The sequence below is a fragment of the Melitaea cinxia genome, chromosome 3, assembly GCF_905220565.1.
Source record: "Melitaea cinxia chromosome 3, ilMelCinx1.1, whole genome shotgun sequence".
Classification (NCBI taxonomy): Eukaryota; Metazoa; Arthropoda; class Insecta; order Lepidoptera; family Nymphalidae; genus Melitaea; species Melitaea cinxia.
In genome coordinates this window covers 14,926,159-14,940,991 of record NC_059396.1, presented here as the reverse complement: position 1 = coordinate 14,940,991, position 14,833 = coordinate 14,926,159, and the positions used below count along the sequence as shown (strand labels likewise).

The 14,833-nt window shown below is 32.6% G+C and overlaps 3 protein-coding genes and 1 long non-coding RNA gene across 4 annotated transcripts; 2 read left to right on the top strand and 2 right to left on the bottom strand.

Moving 5' to 3' along the window:
- The first annotated feature begins 1,540 nt into the window (after positions 1 to 1,540).
- On the top strand, positions 1,541 to 3,845 carry LOC123669571 (F-box only protein 42). Its single transcript, XM_045603172.1, has 3 exons — positions 1,541 to 1,697; positions 1,782 to 2,965; positions 3,061 to 3,845. Exons 1-3 carry the CDS (start codon positions 1,541 to 1,543, stop codon positions 3,526 to 3,528), a joined length of 1,809 nt encoding a protein of 602 aa, XP_045459128.1. The 3' UTR covers positions 3,529 to 3,845.
- Positions 3,846 to 4,514: 669 nt separating this feature from the next.
- LOC123669570 (pre-mRNA-splicing factor syf1 homolog) lies at positions 4,515 to 7,534 on the bottom strand. The gene is made up of 2 exons (XM_045603171.1): positions 7,353 to 7,534; positions 4,515 to 7,051 (listed from the first exon to the last, which is right to left on the bottom strand). The coding sequence occupies exons 1-2, from the start codon at positions 7,389 to 7,391 to the stop codon at positions 4,556 to 4,558; spliced, it is 2,535 nt and encodes an 844-aa protein (XP_045459127.1). The 5' UTR covers positions 7,392 to 7,534; the 3' UTR covers positions 4,515 to 4,555.
- Positions 7,535 to 8,044: 510 nt separating this feature from the next.
- LOC123669578 lies at positions 8,045 to 8,285 on the top strand. Its single transcript, XR_006745772.1, has 2 exons — positions 8,045 to 8,126; positions 8,213 to 8,285. It is a non-coding gene; the product is annotated as an uncharacterized LOC123669578 (long non-coding RNA).
- A 1,826-nt stretch (positions 8,286 to 10,111) lies between these two features.
- Positions 10,112 to 12,173, bottom strand: LOC123669575. The gene is made up of 2 exons (XM_045603175.1): positions 11,918 to 12,173; positions 10,112 to 11,825 (listed from the first exon to the last, which is right to left on the bottom strand). Exons 1-2 carry the CDS (start codon positions 12,147 to 12,149, stop codon positions 10,843 to 10,845), a joined length of 1,215 nt encoding a protein of 404 aa, XP_045459131.1. The 5' UTR covers positions 12,150 to 12,173; the 3' UTR covers positions 10,112 to 10,842.
- Positions 12,174 to 14,833: the final 2,660 nt, after the last annotated feature.

The following is a 14,833-nucleotide window of genomic DNA, read 5'->3' as shown; positions in this document are numbered from 1 at the left end:
ACAAAATTATCTAATTATTTATTGTGTTAAGTGTCATTCATGTGCATTAAATACTCAAAGTATGCGCGCCATAAAAATAAAGCAGCTAATTGGTGTAAGTCTGTTTATCAACACTAAGCTATACTGAGCTAGAACATTTCCACTGATTATTTATTTTACGTATCGACCTACCAGTGACAGTAAATTGCGATGTTGCCACATCCACTACATGGCTCACTACAGGAGATAAAGACGGATATGCACGCGTGGAATGGGCCGAGATCAAACTAATCGCAAATATTACGATAGGGTCCATCAAGTAACAACGCATCTTCGTCATCACGTTTTTTAGCCTACCAAATTTGATGGATCTAATAATCACTTGAGTTAGAAGATTCCTTATCCCTAGCACATCATAATCTACCGAAATAATCTTCAAAATGAAGCTAGAAACGATAAAAATATTAGCTCAAATAGTAAACGTTTTTTGATAGATTATTACCATTACCGTCAATAGGAATGCCACTTTCACTTTTCATTTTTGCGAGCTAACAGAATAAAGAAGTCTTGTAAATACTTGACAAAATTTTTAAATAGTATGGATCGTTAACTTAGAATCAACGTGGTCACCCTACAGAAAGAGATAAAGAACATACGTGACGTACTTCAAGGTCAAATTTTTTGTCTTCAAAGCATTGTTTACGATGCACTCTCCAGTGTTTTGTATAAGGTTCTTGGCACAAACCAAAACTATTTAACGGGAATCCCTCTCTATGTCTATGAAAAATGGTTTCAATTTCAACCGAATATTTAAAATACATCATAGACGTAACATAAATAAAATTTTGGCTAATCTAGAGAAAAAAAAAACAACCGGTTGCACTGTGGGAGTGCCGGCAGAAGTGAAAACTTGAATAATTAACGTTGTGCATTTTTGATATTTTGGAATTGTTAGGGAATACTTTTGCACGAATTGCTGTATTATCAGTATAAAAGTACTATCATTTATGTGGTAAAGTACAATATTCATTTATTGCGCTATCGTACACAAATATGACAATTTATATTACACACGTACATTCGCGCAAGCACCCCGCACCGCACGGTTTAAAGAGAGATACTTCCTCTTCTAGGCCGCGCCGGCGGTCTACCCTCCCTCCGTCTTACGAATTTTCGCCCAAATATGCGTTCCACCTATAAAATTCGCCTACAACGCCGCGCCCGCAGCATTTTTTCCGTCAGTGGAATGGCAATTTCAGCGGTCATGGTCCGCCGTCGAGGGCGTTGCGGACCTTCAGTCGAACGCACCATACGTTAAATTATCACTCTGTAGCAGATGTCAAGTCCTGTTTTTGTCATGAATTATGTTTCAAAAATGTCATAAACATGGATAAAAATAAATAAGTAAAATAGAAACAGGCGGAATCTAAAAGTAATAAATACATACATGTAAACGTTGTACCTTTATGTGATATTCTGATGTTCTCAACTCAATATATTTCGTCTCATATAAGTATGGAAAGGTTAGCTGTCCTATTTAAAGGGATCTAAAATTGTAAATATGGAATCTATGCATCAAACATTACAGCAAAATTTGCAAATAACCATCGAGGACCTCCCCGATGAAGTACTAGAATTTATATTAAGCTTTTTACCACCTTATAAGGATTTACAAAATTGTATGAACGTCTGCAAAAGGTGGTGTAATTGTGCTCAAAGTAAGTTAATATCTTGTAAAGTTTAGTACACAGTACGCAATTTTTATACAAAACAGTATCGTAAATTTTTAATGCATTTTCCAGATGTTCTACATAAAACGTCCATAAAATTGATGAAAGCTGTTGGTGAATTTAATATACTATGGAAAAATATTACAGCAACAGATATTGTACCTACTATAACAAAAAGATTTTCTCATGCAGCATGTATTCTCGAAAATAATATGTATATTTTTGGGGGCTGTACTACAAATGCAACTTCTTTTAATGATTTGTGGAGATTTGATTTGTCTAAAAGGCAATGGATAAGACCACTAGCTACAGGGACATATCCTGTTCCAAAAGCTTATACAACAATGGTTGATTATAAAGATTGCTTAATTGTTTTTGGTGGCTGGACCTATCCTTCACTATCTCAATATTATCAGAATGTCACAATGTTTAATGACATCCACTTTTACTGTGTGAAAAGTAATAAATGGATATTAATTAATGCAACAAATCCTCCTCCTCCAATGGCAGGACATTCTGCGTGTATAAAAGATGACGAAATGATAGTATTTGGTGGTTTAATTATGTCAGCTGCCCACAATTTTCAAATACAGTGTTCAAATGATGTGTGGGTGTTAAATATTTCAACATTTGTTTGGAGGAAACAATCAACTACTAAACCCAGGCCATCTCCACGCTATGCTCAGTCATTGATTAAATTAGATGATGATAGACTTATGTTGCTAGGTGGTGTACAAACATTACAAAACCGCTTTGTTTATAGCGACTGTTGGATACTTACTATGAAAGGTCCAACATGGACATGGAAAGAAATAGCTGTTAAAAATAAAGAATGGGCTTCTGCCAATATATGGTGTAACCCTGCTTGTCGAGTCGGAGACAAAGTTGTAAGTTTGAGTAGAAGTAGAAATGGCTGGAATAGTCCTAAACCATTAGTAACATCGGCTGTAAGATTATCAAACCTCAATAGAGAAGGGCCCCCAGTGTCTGTCAGAGTTGAACAAAGCTTACAAAGGCCGTTGGATAGAGACCAAAATATTAATGGGAGACGTGGAGTGTTACCAAGGCAAAGAATTCTATTTAATGAACCAGTAGCTGGACCAAGTAATGAGAATGAACAAGTTCGAAATCTTATCTCAAATAATGTAAACATTAATCAAGAAGGTAACATTGCTAGTACAAGTGGAGAAGGAAGGCAAAATAATGCTTTTGACATGTCCAAGAAAGAATCCGCTCTGAGAAGAAATAAAAATAAGGTAATAGGTATAAAAATGTTTCTTGTTTATTGTATATTCATTTACATTTATTTCTTTACTGTAATATTGTAATAATATTTATTTATTTATTACAGAATAAGGGAATGAAGATAGTCAGGCAGTTGCAAGAGGCTAATAAATATAGAATGGCTGCCTTTGCTTGTGATTCAACAGGAAACAATGCAGCACCAGAAAATGATCTTATCAATCAAAGGCAAATAGCTCACTTAGAAAATAGGATAGAACCTCCTGCGGACAATCCACAACAGAGACCACCAGCTGTAAAGAAAATCAAAAGAAATACTCTAGCCATGCATGTTTTAGATATTTCTACGGTTGTGGATGGAAATTCTTTAAATTTTGTGTCATGGTTATGTCCCCGCCTTGGTGAAATGCATGGTGCACCTGAAGAATTGGTCATGTATTCTTTAGTAAAGGGTAATGGCGAGTTGATAATGTTTGGTGGTGTACATAATGATATAAGTATTTTAAACTATTCTGAACAACAAAATATGTACTCTAATTCCTTACACTTTATTGCACCACCAAGAGATATCATTTAAATTATGAGCAAAAAAAAATTGGTTGTCTGTAAAGTTGGTATACGGACGATAGTTTAATGTGACAATGTCATAACAAAATATCTCGGACACATAGGCCAATCAATGGAAGAGAGTCAGATACAGGAAAGCGTACAATGGGCGCAATGGGACAATGAGTCAACCTTTTTCCTGCATGCGGCCGGTATTCATCGATTTAATAGATGTTGTCACGTCAAAAAGCATAAAAAGGCTTTAAATTGAAGATTACCATACCCATTTTGCTTTGTGTTGTGATTATAACTAAGGCATGCACATTTTTTATTTACATTGCAGCAATGTGAATTAAATATATAAAAATATTTTATTAATTGACTATAAAGCCAATTAATAAAATATTTTTTATAAAAAAATGCTTGTATTTCTGGGATCTATTTGTCAAGTACAATGTTTAATTTAAATTAAAGAACAGTTTTTTTTACTGCATGAAAATCATTCATCTCTTACATACAAAGATCGGAGAACATTGATGATATTTTAATTGATAACAAATATCAGAAATTTTTAAAATTAAGATTATTTCAACTGTAAAAGAAAACTTCCTCTAAAATTAACAGTTACAAAAATGTATATGAATAAAAAATCAATGTATGTCTTCATGTAACAAAACTCATATCTACTATTAATATAAGAATTTATTAACAACCATTCCCAAAAAAAAAAAAAAAATACTTTCCTTAGTTGGAATACATAACTGAACTGTGGAACATTTATTTTTAATACTAAACAAATTAGAATTGTCATTTAATTGTATTTATAAAATTTGTAAGAACATTGAATTTAATTGATATAATGCATAATTGAATGGATATTAGTTGTTATGCTTCAAATAACATTTAACCAAGTTAAATGATTCGTAACTCTTAACATTATTTCTGTGATTTTCTTGTAAATATATAAATTGCTTTTGTATAAAATTGTTGCTAAGTTAGCTTGGTAAATTAAACATGTTTTATTTAAATTAAAGAATTTATTTTTACTAGTAAAAAATTTATTCTTTTTCTTGAAGTAAACCCCCAAAAACTGCTGCAGGTATGTCTTTTTTTTGAACAGGGGCGACTTCTTCCTCATCGTCTTCTCCACTGTTGTCTGATTCTTCTTCATCAATATCAATCTCATCAGGATTAACAACCTTATCACCACTCTCTTTAAGACCTTGCGTTTCACCTCTAACAAAAAGAATATTACCTTTGCTTTGGACTGCCATTTCTGCAGCTTTAGCCTCTAGCATTCTCATGCCATCCTTCATTCCAGGTGCTAGATCTGATATTGTACCAGCAGCTTGCGCTGCTGAGCTTAACATTTGAGCTGACATCATATTCACTTGGGTATTGTATGTAGCTTGTACACTTCTCTTTATTCGAAGCATTTCACGCATTGTGTCCTCATTTCCATGTCTAACTTCAAATTCTTTCCAAGTGTTCCAAAAATCAGCTGTAATACGTGGGTCACACATTTGGCTACAATGTGCGTAAATAGCTCGGGCTCTGTCTATTTCTCCAAGTCGTGTTTCCATTTCCGAAAATCGTATACACATTTCTCTAGCTTTTTCATCTGGAAGAGTCTCAATAGCCTTTTCGTATATTTGTCTGGTTTTTGGCACACCATAAATCTCCGCAGCTTTTTTAATGTAAATGTTAAACATTTCGAACATTTGCTCTGGTAGAACTGCCGTAGCAGCTCTTTCATATACAGACATTGCATGTCTGGCTAAACCATGTTCTTCTTCTAATTTTGCATATAGTAAGAATATTGATTTTGCAAATTCAGGAGGACAGTTTTCTAAACATTGTTCAAATAAATCCCTAGCCCTTTCAAGTTTTGATCCTCCATATCTTTTTAAAAACTTAGTCAAATATGTATTCCAAATATCATATACATTTGGCCATTTAAAAAGTGCTATACCCTTTTCATATGCCCTAAAAGCTTCTTCAAAATAATTGTGTTCCTCTAAGAATAACCCATAGTTAATAATAATTTGTGGTGTTGCTATTTTTAAATCAATAATGTGGTCATAAACAGCTTTACAGGATTTGTAGGTACCAAAACTTTCTTCTAAGTCAGCATACATAGACCATACTTTAAGAGATTTATAAAGACGCATCTGTACCGTTTCTTTGTCATCATGATAAGCTACTTTTCTACTAGGTAAAACAGTTGCTCTTTGCATCAGTTTGAGGGCTTCTTCATAATTCTCGTGTTTGATTTCCATCTCTGTCCATTCACACCAAACAGATGCCAGATCATCCACTTTAGCATAATTTACTTGAGTTGCTTTTTCAAAAATCAGTCTTGCATCATCAATTTGATCATTACTTTCATAAAACTTAGCAAAACCCACCCATAAAGTATATAACTTTCCTACTGCTAACTTAGGATCAACAGTTTGAACAGCTTCAGTGTATGTATCAATTATTTCATGAGGTTTTCCCTCATAGAGCTTTACTCTTTTATGCCATTCAGCCACATTATGTGGATTTTGTCTCAAAAGAACTGAATTAAGAAGAAGTAATCTTCTTTCCATTAAATATTCAAACCTAGCAAGTCTCAATTCTAAGTCAATATCATCATCTTCAGTTGGATTTGCTTTTTTAGCAACTTCTTCCATTTTTTTGCTCAAACTGAGTTCTTCAAATTGAGCATAAGCATCAAAAACCTGCGTAAAATCTCTCACTGTAGTAACAGTTTGAATAGATTCCTCATAAATATCTCTTGCTCTTTCAAATAAACCACTTCTCACATAATAGTCAGCTAATGAATTCCAAAGGTGGCCTAGTTGATCTGTGTAGCGACGAAGTCCACCTCTTATTATAGCATCAACATTCAGTGAGTGAATTTTATCTGGATTTTTAGATATAAGTTCACATAATTCATTCCATAGTTGATGGTTGGATTTTCCATGCTTTGACTGAAAATTCTCATTATTTACAAGCTGTGCCAATTTAACAGCTGCTTCATCAAGCTTTTCTATTGATATTAAGTAGTCAATATATTCTTCTGTGTCTTCAGGACATAATTTTAGATACCTTCTAAATACTCTAACTGCTGTCTCGGGGATATCATGTTTCTTTAAAAATTTAAGATAAAGTGGCCAAATTCTGTGGTGTTGAGTAATAGGCAATGCTCTTAAAGCACTATCAAATGCTCTTCTTGTACTAGTAATTTTCCATTGATCAGTCAAAAAGGTACAATAATCCATCCAAATCCTAGGCATTTTGTGCATAAACACTAAAGATCTTTCAAAACAATTATTAACATCATCATAAGCAGGGTCAGTTACACAGCGACCGCGTATTTGATACCTTCTCAGTTTCAAGTAATTATACCACAGTTTGAACGAGCCTGGCAACTCCTTGAGTGCTCTCTCATATATCATATTAATTTCATTTTTAGGTGCAGCTTTTTTATGTTCGATGTACCTGAGCCAGTGTTTTACTGAAAAAGGATTTCTTAATATTTCTTCTTCATATGGTAAATCCTCTTCACTCTGTAAATATAAACGTGTAATATTATATTTTAGTCAAATAAAAAAACTTCAATATAAATAACATTTTTTATTATTTTAATCTTGACTAATTTATTATATAGTGTCTGTTGAGTTAGTTACTTTATAGGTAAGTAAAGTAGTAGTACAATTAGCGGTACATAAATAATTATAAAAAACCTCAAAGTTATGCTACATAATTAAAATCTTAAATATTACTTTAAATAAGAAACAATAATATAAACAGAAAAAAAATCTATTACAATAAAATATTTATAATAAATTACATTTTAAGAAAACTTACAAAAAATATGTCTATTTCTTTTCCATCAAGTAACGGCATTTTGGACTAAATGTTTAGCTCTTCAAAATAACAAGTAACTGCAGTGAATTCTTAAATCAAACAAGAAGTCAAAGCTATTTGAGGACTTCTTAAAAACATAATTAATCACGTAAACATCGAGTATATGTTAGGTTAGTAGCATAGATTATACCTGTATGCTTATATTACTCTTTGGATTATACACTTATATACTGGTACGTCAACTACTATACTTTTTTTTTTTTTTAATTTATTGAGAGCTGGATACAAGTCTTTCGCTCTAAACTGTAGTGAACTGTAGCTGTGTTCCGATATGCATTGCGACCACTTTACAGTTTAACGTCAATTTATGTCTGTGTGTCAGCCGCATTTTTTGACGCAGCATTCAAATTTCAAATGAGTGTTTAAAAAAGTTTTATAGTTCATTCAAAAAAAAATGTTGTTGGACTACTATCAAATATTTAATTTGATTGATTATTTAAATATAATATAATATTAAATATAAGTTATTTAAATATAATATAATTTATTTTAATGAGGAGGCTCACTCAAAGCTGTTTACAGATGTCGCTTTAAGCAACTGTACTTTGTTTACTTTTCGCGGCATTAAAGTGTTTGGCTAATAACGAGATAAACGAGATTTAAAGTGTGTATTGTTTTTAAAATTTACTCATTTATGACTGTGCCTCAACTAAAAGCCGAGCTTCGTAAAAGAAATGCAACAACTGCCGGTAAAAAAGCTGATTTGATTGAAAGGTAAACGCTTGAAATATTTGAGGTTATGAAGGTTTGTAAGCATTTTTTTTTGCTATAATGAACTAACTTTCTAATTTTTGTTACAGATTACGAACGTATGATCAAAACCAAAATTTTTGTGCTGACTGCGACATCCAAGAGGACCCTGCATACGTATGTCCACCTTCTGATACATTCAGAGACATAAATGCAGATACTCTTCTGCCAATGATCAGTAGACAGGCAATACAGGAATATTTTGTAAAGTAAGTGCCCTTATTTAATTCCTAGCAATAACTAGTACCAGTAGTGGGCACCGGTCCGCGACTTCGTCCGTGTTTGTTTCGGTTTTTTAATAATCCTCTGGGAATTTTCTTTGGGAAGAATTCTCTGGAAAGATTAAGTTTTGTTCAAGCTAAGGTTTGTTTAGCTGTGATGTGTTGTAGAGATACCAAAGACTATTTTTTTAAACTGGTGCTTAACAACGTGCTTTTATGAGATAAAAAGTATCCTTTGGGCTTAGTACATCTCGAGGATCTATATATGTGCTATATTTCAAGAAGATTTGTACTGCGGTTGAGTGTGAATAGTCAAATAAAATAACAGAAAAGTTTTCCCATTTATAATATTAGTATAGACTAAATGTACAGGAGACAGTTTTGCCCACATAAATTAATTTATAAATAGAAAAATAAGTACTTATTTGACGAGAAATTTTGTTATATTAATTATGATTATTTTTTACAGATATAGTACCCAGCCTAAAGGGCTGCTCCTTTACGAATCTCGTCATCTTGTGACTGCCCGTTTTTCCAACGAAGGCAATTACACATATGTGCGAGGACAGTGTAAAGCCAGTATGAAGAAAGTTGCATATGTGGTTGACGTAAAGTTAAGCAAAGATGGAGTAATAGAAGAATGCCATTGTGATTGTGCTGTAGGAAGTGGTACTCAAGCAAGTTGCAAACATGTCTCTGCATTGTTGTTTGGTATACATGAAATGGTGCACAAGAAATCAATTAAACTGCATCAATCATGTACTGAAAAACTAATGACATTTAATAGACCAAGTAAAGTTTTTTATAACTCTCCCATAGCAGCTCATAATTTACCAAGCAAGAGGTTAAAATCCTGTAATTTTAAGCCCCTAAATGAGAGTGACGTAATGGAAAATTATCCACATTATGTGCGGAATTTGGTCATTGGGTATGGTGAAAGCTCAATGCCTCTACTGCAGACATATGAACCTGCAAATTCACATGGGATTGAATGGGATCACTACCCATATTTAGCAAAGACTCCACAAGATAATTTGCTTGAAAAGCTCCTGTTGAAAAATGTCACAAATGAAAAAATTCAAGTGTTGGAGAAGAATACCAGAGCTCAAAATGCCTCTGCCGAGTGGCATGAAATGAGATCATGCAGGATTACTGCTAGCATGTTTTATGTAGTGTGCCACAGTAAAACTTGCACTAAAAGTTTATTGCAAAAAATTTTAGCACCAAAGACTGTGCATACTCGAGCAATGGTTCATGGTAAGATTCATGAAACAATTGCTATTGCGAAATATGAGGCCACCTACGGACTGTCAGTACAAGCATGTGGATTGTTTATTTCCTCTGAATATCCCTTTCTTGCTGCTTCACCAGATGGCTTATTGGGAGAAGACACTATCATTGAAGTCAAGTGTCCATATACTGCAAGAAATTGTAAAATAACTGATGTCAGTGTGCCTTATTTAGAGAGATGTAATGGGCAGTTTCTTTTGAAAAAGAAACATCCTTATTATGCTCAGATACAAGGACAATTATATTGTTCAGGTCGGCAATATTGTAATTTTATTGTTTATACTTTTGAGGACTTGCAGGTAGTGTTTATTAACAGAGATGATCAATTTATTAATGAAATGTTAATTAATTTGATTAACTTTTATGTACATAGCTTAGAACCCGCTATTATAAATAAATACTTGTACAAAGACTATTTACAAATAATAAAAAAATGAGTCAAAATGTAGAATTTTATTTAATATTATTCATAATACTTTCTCTAAAATTACAGCACATAAAACATATAAAAAAGATTTTACTTGCTATTGGAACATAGCTATGGTCTAGTTAATTTTTTAAAATGTTGTACGATTTTGTTAACAATGAAATGTTAATTAATTTGATAACCTTTAAGGTACATAGCTTAGAACCTGCTATTATAAATAAACACTTACATAAAGACTATTTACAATTTATAAAAAAATCAGTCCAAATGTAGAATTTTATTTAATATTATTCATAATACTTTCACTAAAATTACAGCACATAAAACATATAAAAAAGATTTTACTTGCTATTGGAACATAGCTATGGTCTAGTTAATTTTTTAAAAGTTGTACGATTTTGTTAGCAATGAAATGTTAATTAATTTGATAACCTTTAAGCTACATAGCTTAGTACCTGCTATTATAAATAAACACTTACATAAAGACTATTTACAATTCATAAAAAAAACAGTCCAAATGTAGAATTTTATTTAATATTATTCATAATACTTTCCCTAAAATTACAGCACATAAAACATATAAAAAAGATTTTACTTGCTATTGGAACATAGCTATGGTCTAGTTCATTTTTTAAAATTTTGTATGTTTTTGTTAACCCTATAATTCTTTCTATATGAACCCTTTTATTTGCCAGTTCTCTATCTTTTATTACTGTCAGGCCAGGCAACTGAGATTTTCCTTTCAAAAATGTTGGAATCTTAACAGACACATTTTTGTCTGCAAACATGTCCTGTATAGTGAAACCTCTGTCAGCCTATACAATATACTATCGCCGCTTTTGCATTTTTTAAGAAGTTCGCTTCGTTCCACTGCCTGCCGGTCACTTATTGATCCTGCATAAGCTTGGGAGCAATATGATAGAAGCCCACCAGGTGTTGCCCCAACTAATATTTTCAATGTGTTTGCATGTTTGTAGCTACTCCAAGATGCTTGCTGAGACTTTGGGTTCTTTGGTTTTTGAACTTTTATTTCGGTTCCATCTAATATTACTCTGAGAGTTGAATCATAATTTTTGAAACTTCTGGGCATATAATATTGGACTAATTCTTTTCTGGGCCAAATATCTAATTTTATCCACAATTGATAAATAAAGTTTACCCATGTGATAAAAATATTTGATACAGTACTTTGACTGACATTAAAAAACATACTAAGTTCAAAATTACATTTGTTTTGTCTTAATTTCATCAATGTTAAAAAAAACTGATCTTCTGCACTCAGATTTATCACAGAGCCGCCATAATACCTAATTTTGTGAACCATTGGGCTCAGAGTTGAGTACACTAACTGAAATTTTTTATATGATTCAAATCCTGTGTAAAACTTAATAAAGGTATCATTATTCTTATTCCTATTAATAGACCCATATGTGTGTTCATGGTCAACTTGAGTAGTTTTTGTATCAAATTCAGGTGCACTATGTGAACATGCTGCTGAAGTGGTTTCATTGTTCACTTCTTCTTCACGACCTATTGCCAGTGTAAGGTCTCTTTCAGTTTCTATAGTGACACTAGTATGAGATTCTTGAAATAGTTTCTTTATACATCTTCTCTCAAAACGATGCTGTCGTTCAAGGGCAGCTGGATTTTCTGGTTTTACCTTAGTAAAGCAGAAAACCGATGGAACAGCAGTCTTTTTAAGAAATTTGGCGAGTGGTTCATTACCTAAAATGATAAATCATAATATACTTTTGCATCTGAGTATTTGTCAGTTACGGGTATTGATTGAATTGCATAGAATAACTGTGTTGGATCACCTGTATATTTGCTTTTGCCATAATAATCCTCTTCTGTGAAATGTGCAGCACACAATCGTGCAGTATTACTTGCCTTAAAGTTTATAATACGTAACGCCGATTCCCATTGTTTTCTGCGCTTACTTTCCTTAGGAAATAAATGTACTCCTCTGTTTTTGCAGTTTAACGCACTACATTGAGGCATTTTAAAGTAAAATAGCAGAACTAAGCTGAAATAATTGCAAAAACCCATACGATTTGACAGCTGATACTGTCATAAAAGGTACAGTCGATTTTGCGCCACCTGTCGTGATAAAAAGCTAGTTTTTCTCCCCATTGATAGTAATTGTAAATTGTATTTATAATATAATAAAATTTAGTAGTTTTTCATTAAAAAGAATATGTTTTTCATTGCTAAACTTATATTAACTTTGTGTTGGTATGTGTTAATGTACAGATGTGTAGGGTAAAATTTAGGAATTTATTTTAAAATTAATATACAGAATGGAAAAATTTCCTGCGTAACTTTCAGCTCGTATTGAACATTTTTAACACAATCTAATATGATTAATTTTTGCAATTCTTCCGATGCTTTATTTATTAATCTAAACTAATTACAGAACTTTATAATTTTGTGATAAAACTGGAGGTATTGTTTAAAAGACGTTTGGCAGTTGGCACTTGAGTGGTTTTGAGTGATCACGTGATCAAAGTACCGCGAGTACCTTACCTCAAAAACGCCAGTGCTCACAGTAGAATATAGCAGCGATTTAGACGTCAAATATTTTCCTAGGGTACTGCGACAGTATACTGGCCAAAGAGTAACAAGGGAGTAGCCATTTATAGGCGTTCCCCTCTGTCAAGGTATAAGGCCAAATGGCCATATGCGTACAATAAAACTAGTTGCAGCCGTACTGATCATTAGACTAAATCTAGTTGCGCGATTGAATCAACGTTCTTCAAAAAATGGCAAATTGTTCTGTTTTTTTGCTGCAAAAAGAGATCTGCCACGTCAAATTTACTAAAACATGGCATTACCTTTCATACGTAAGTATTTTTTAATCACATTATTACTTGTATACTTCTTTTAAACCTTTTTTAAACATAAAAATTACAAATATTATCGGTCGTGTTGACTCGATTTGCTTACCAACACAGGCCGATCGCCCTCATACAATATGCGGATCGGTCGAGCGACTGATCGGAGTATTTTTCCGAGAAGTCACTGTCGCCGAGCGATAGCGTTGTTACCGGTTTGTTTGTAGATAGTTATCGATAAAAACGGCAAAGGCAAAAGAGGAGATAGACATTTTTGAGATTTTGATTTATTTAAAATATTTTATTGCTAGCTTTTTTAATAAACATAGTTATATAATAAAATTGCATTAAATTAAATATAAAACACGTATTATGAGTATTAGCACATTTTACTAGAAATACTTAATGTGAACTTCGACCATAATGTTTTATACAAAAATTTGGCAAGATTTCTAAAAATCCAAATTTAAGGGATACATTGAAAAAAAAAATGTAATAACAGACTAACCTAAAAAATAGTGTAATTTGTTCAGATCATATCAATACCACTAACTTTCAAGTGTTGACGAACAATAGAAGGAAATTAGTCGAGGGCACCAAACTAACAGTAACGCCACACTGTTTTTGTCCCGTAAGTTTTTTTTATCTCACGTACAAAGTAATCAAGATATGGTTCACCTTAGTCATAGTAGTGAAATAAAGCTTAGATTTATCAACTTCGAAAATTAACAATGATAAATCCATCCTTTCAGAGTCATCAACAAATCATTCAATCTAGCAGATGACAAGCTATCATCTTATGATGCCATTAGTGCTACGCTCCCTGTTACCGATTCGTTGACATCACTGTGTACATCATCAACTCCTCAAAATGTGGGTTAACTTTAAATCGTTTATTGTAGACTGGCATTGTTTGGCACAACAACGTTGCACCAAACGTATTGTGGCATAATTATAATAGTAAGACATATGCTTTCGCGACACTTTTTAACCGACTTCCAAAAAGGGGGAAAGTTCTCAATTCGACTGTATTTTTTATGTCTGTTACTTCAGAACTTTTGACTGGGTGGACCGATTTTGATGATTTTTAATTTAATAGAAAGCTGATATTTATCATGTCGTCGCGTTCAAATTTCATCGATATCTGATAACAACTTTTTGAGTAACCTTTGATATCGCGTATATATTATGTATATTGTATTACTTGTCGATATAATTGAAGTCGGTTTTTTTTTCGTTTGCGAGCAAACACAATTATTGTCGATGTAATTAAAGTCGTTCTTTTTTCGAGCACACACAAATACAACTATTGTAGATAATTATGTGTTCTACAAAGTCTTACTACATTATATATTTCTATTATCATTTGTTTTTGCAGCGCAAGCAATGTAAGGAATTTTCTAGGTTATTTATTTATCCCTTGGGTTACATTATTGAGTTTTAGTAAGGTTCCCTAATATTTTTGAAAATATAGTATAACCTACGTCGCTCAGAGATAGTGTAGCTTCTCAACAGTGAAATAATTTTTTGAATCGGTCCAGTAGTTTCGGAGCCTATTCAATGTTAACAAACAAACAATCAAATCTTTACTCTTTATAATCGTTTATTTTACATGAAGATGTTTGATTTGTAGTATATAATAAATTAAGTCTATTTTATAATAACATCTTACCTTTGTATCACTTTAAAAACCTCATTTCCCTAACCGAGTACTTGAATTTATCGATAATGCATATCGACATGTGGTACAACCACGGCTGTAAGCAACTTGTCAATGTAGTTGCGGCGTGTCATTATACTGTAATGACACAGAATGTATCTATGTATGTGTGAAAAATGTAAGTGTGTTTTTAATTTATTATGTGTGAGTTTCGTAGTGATAGACGATTATTTTTGTGT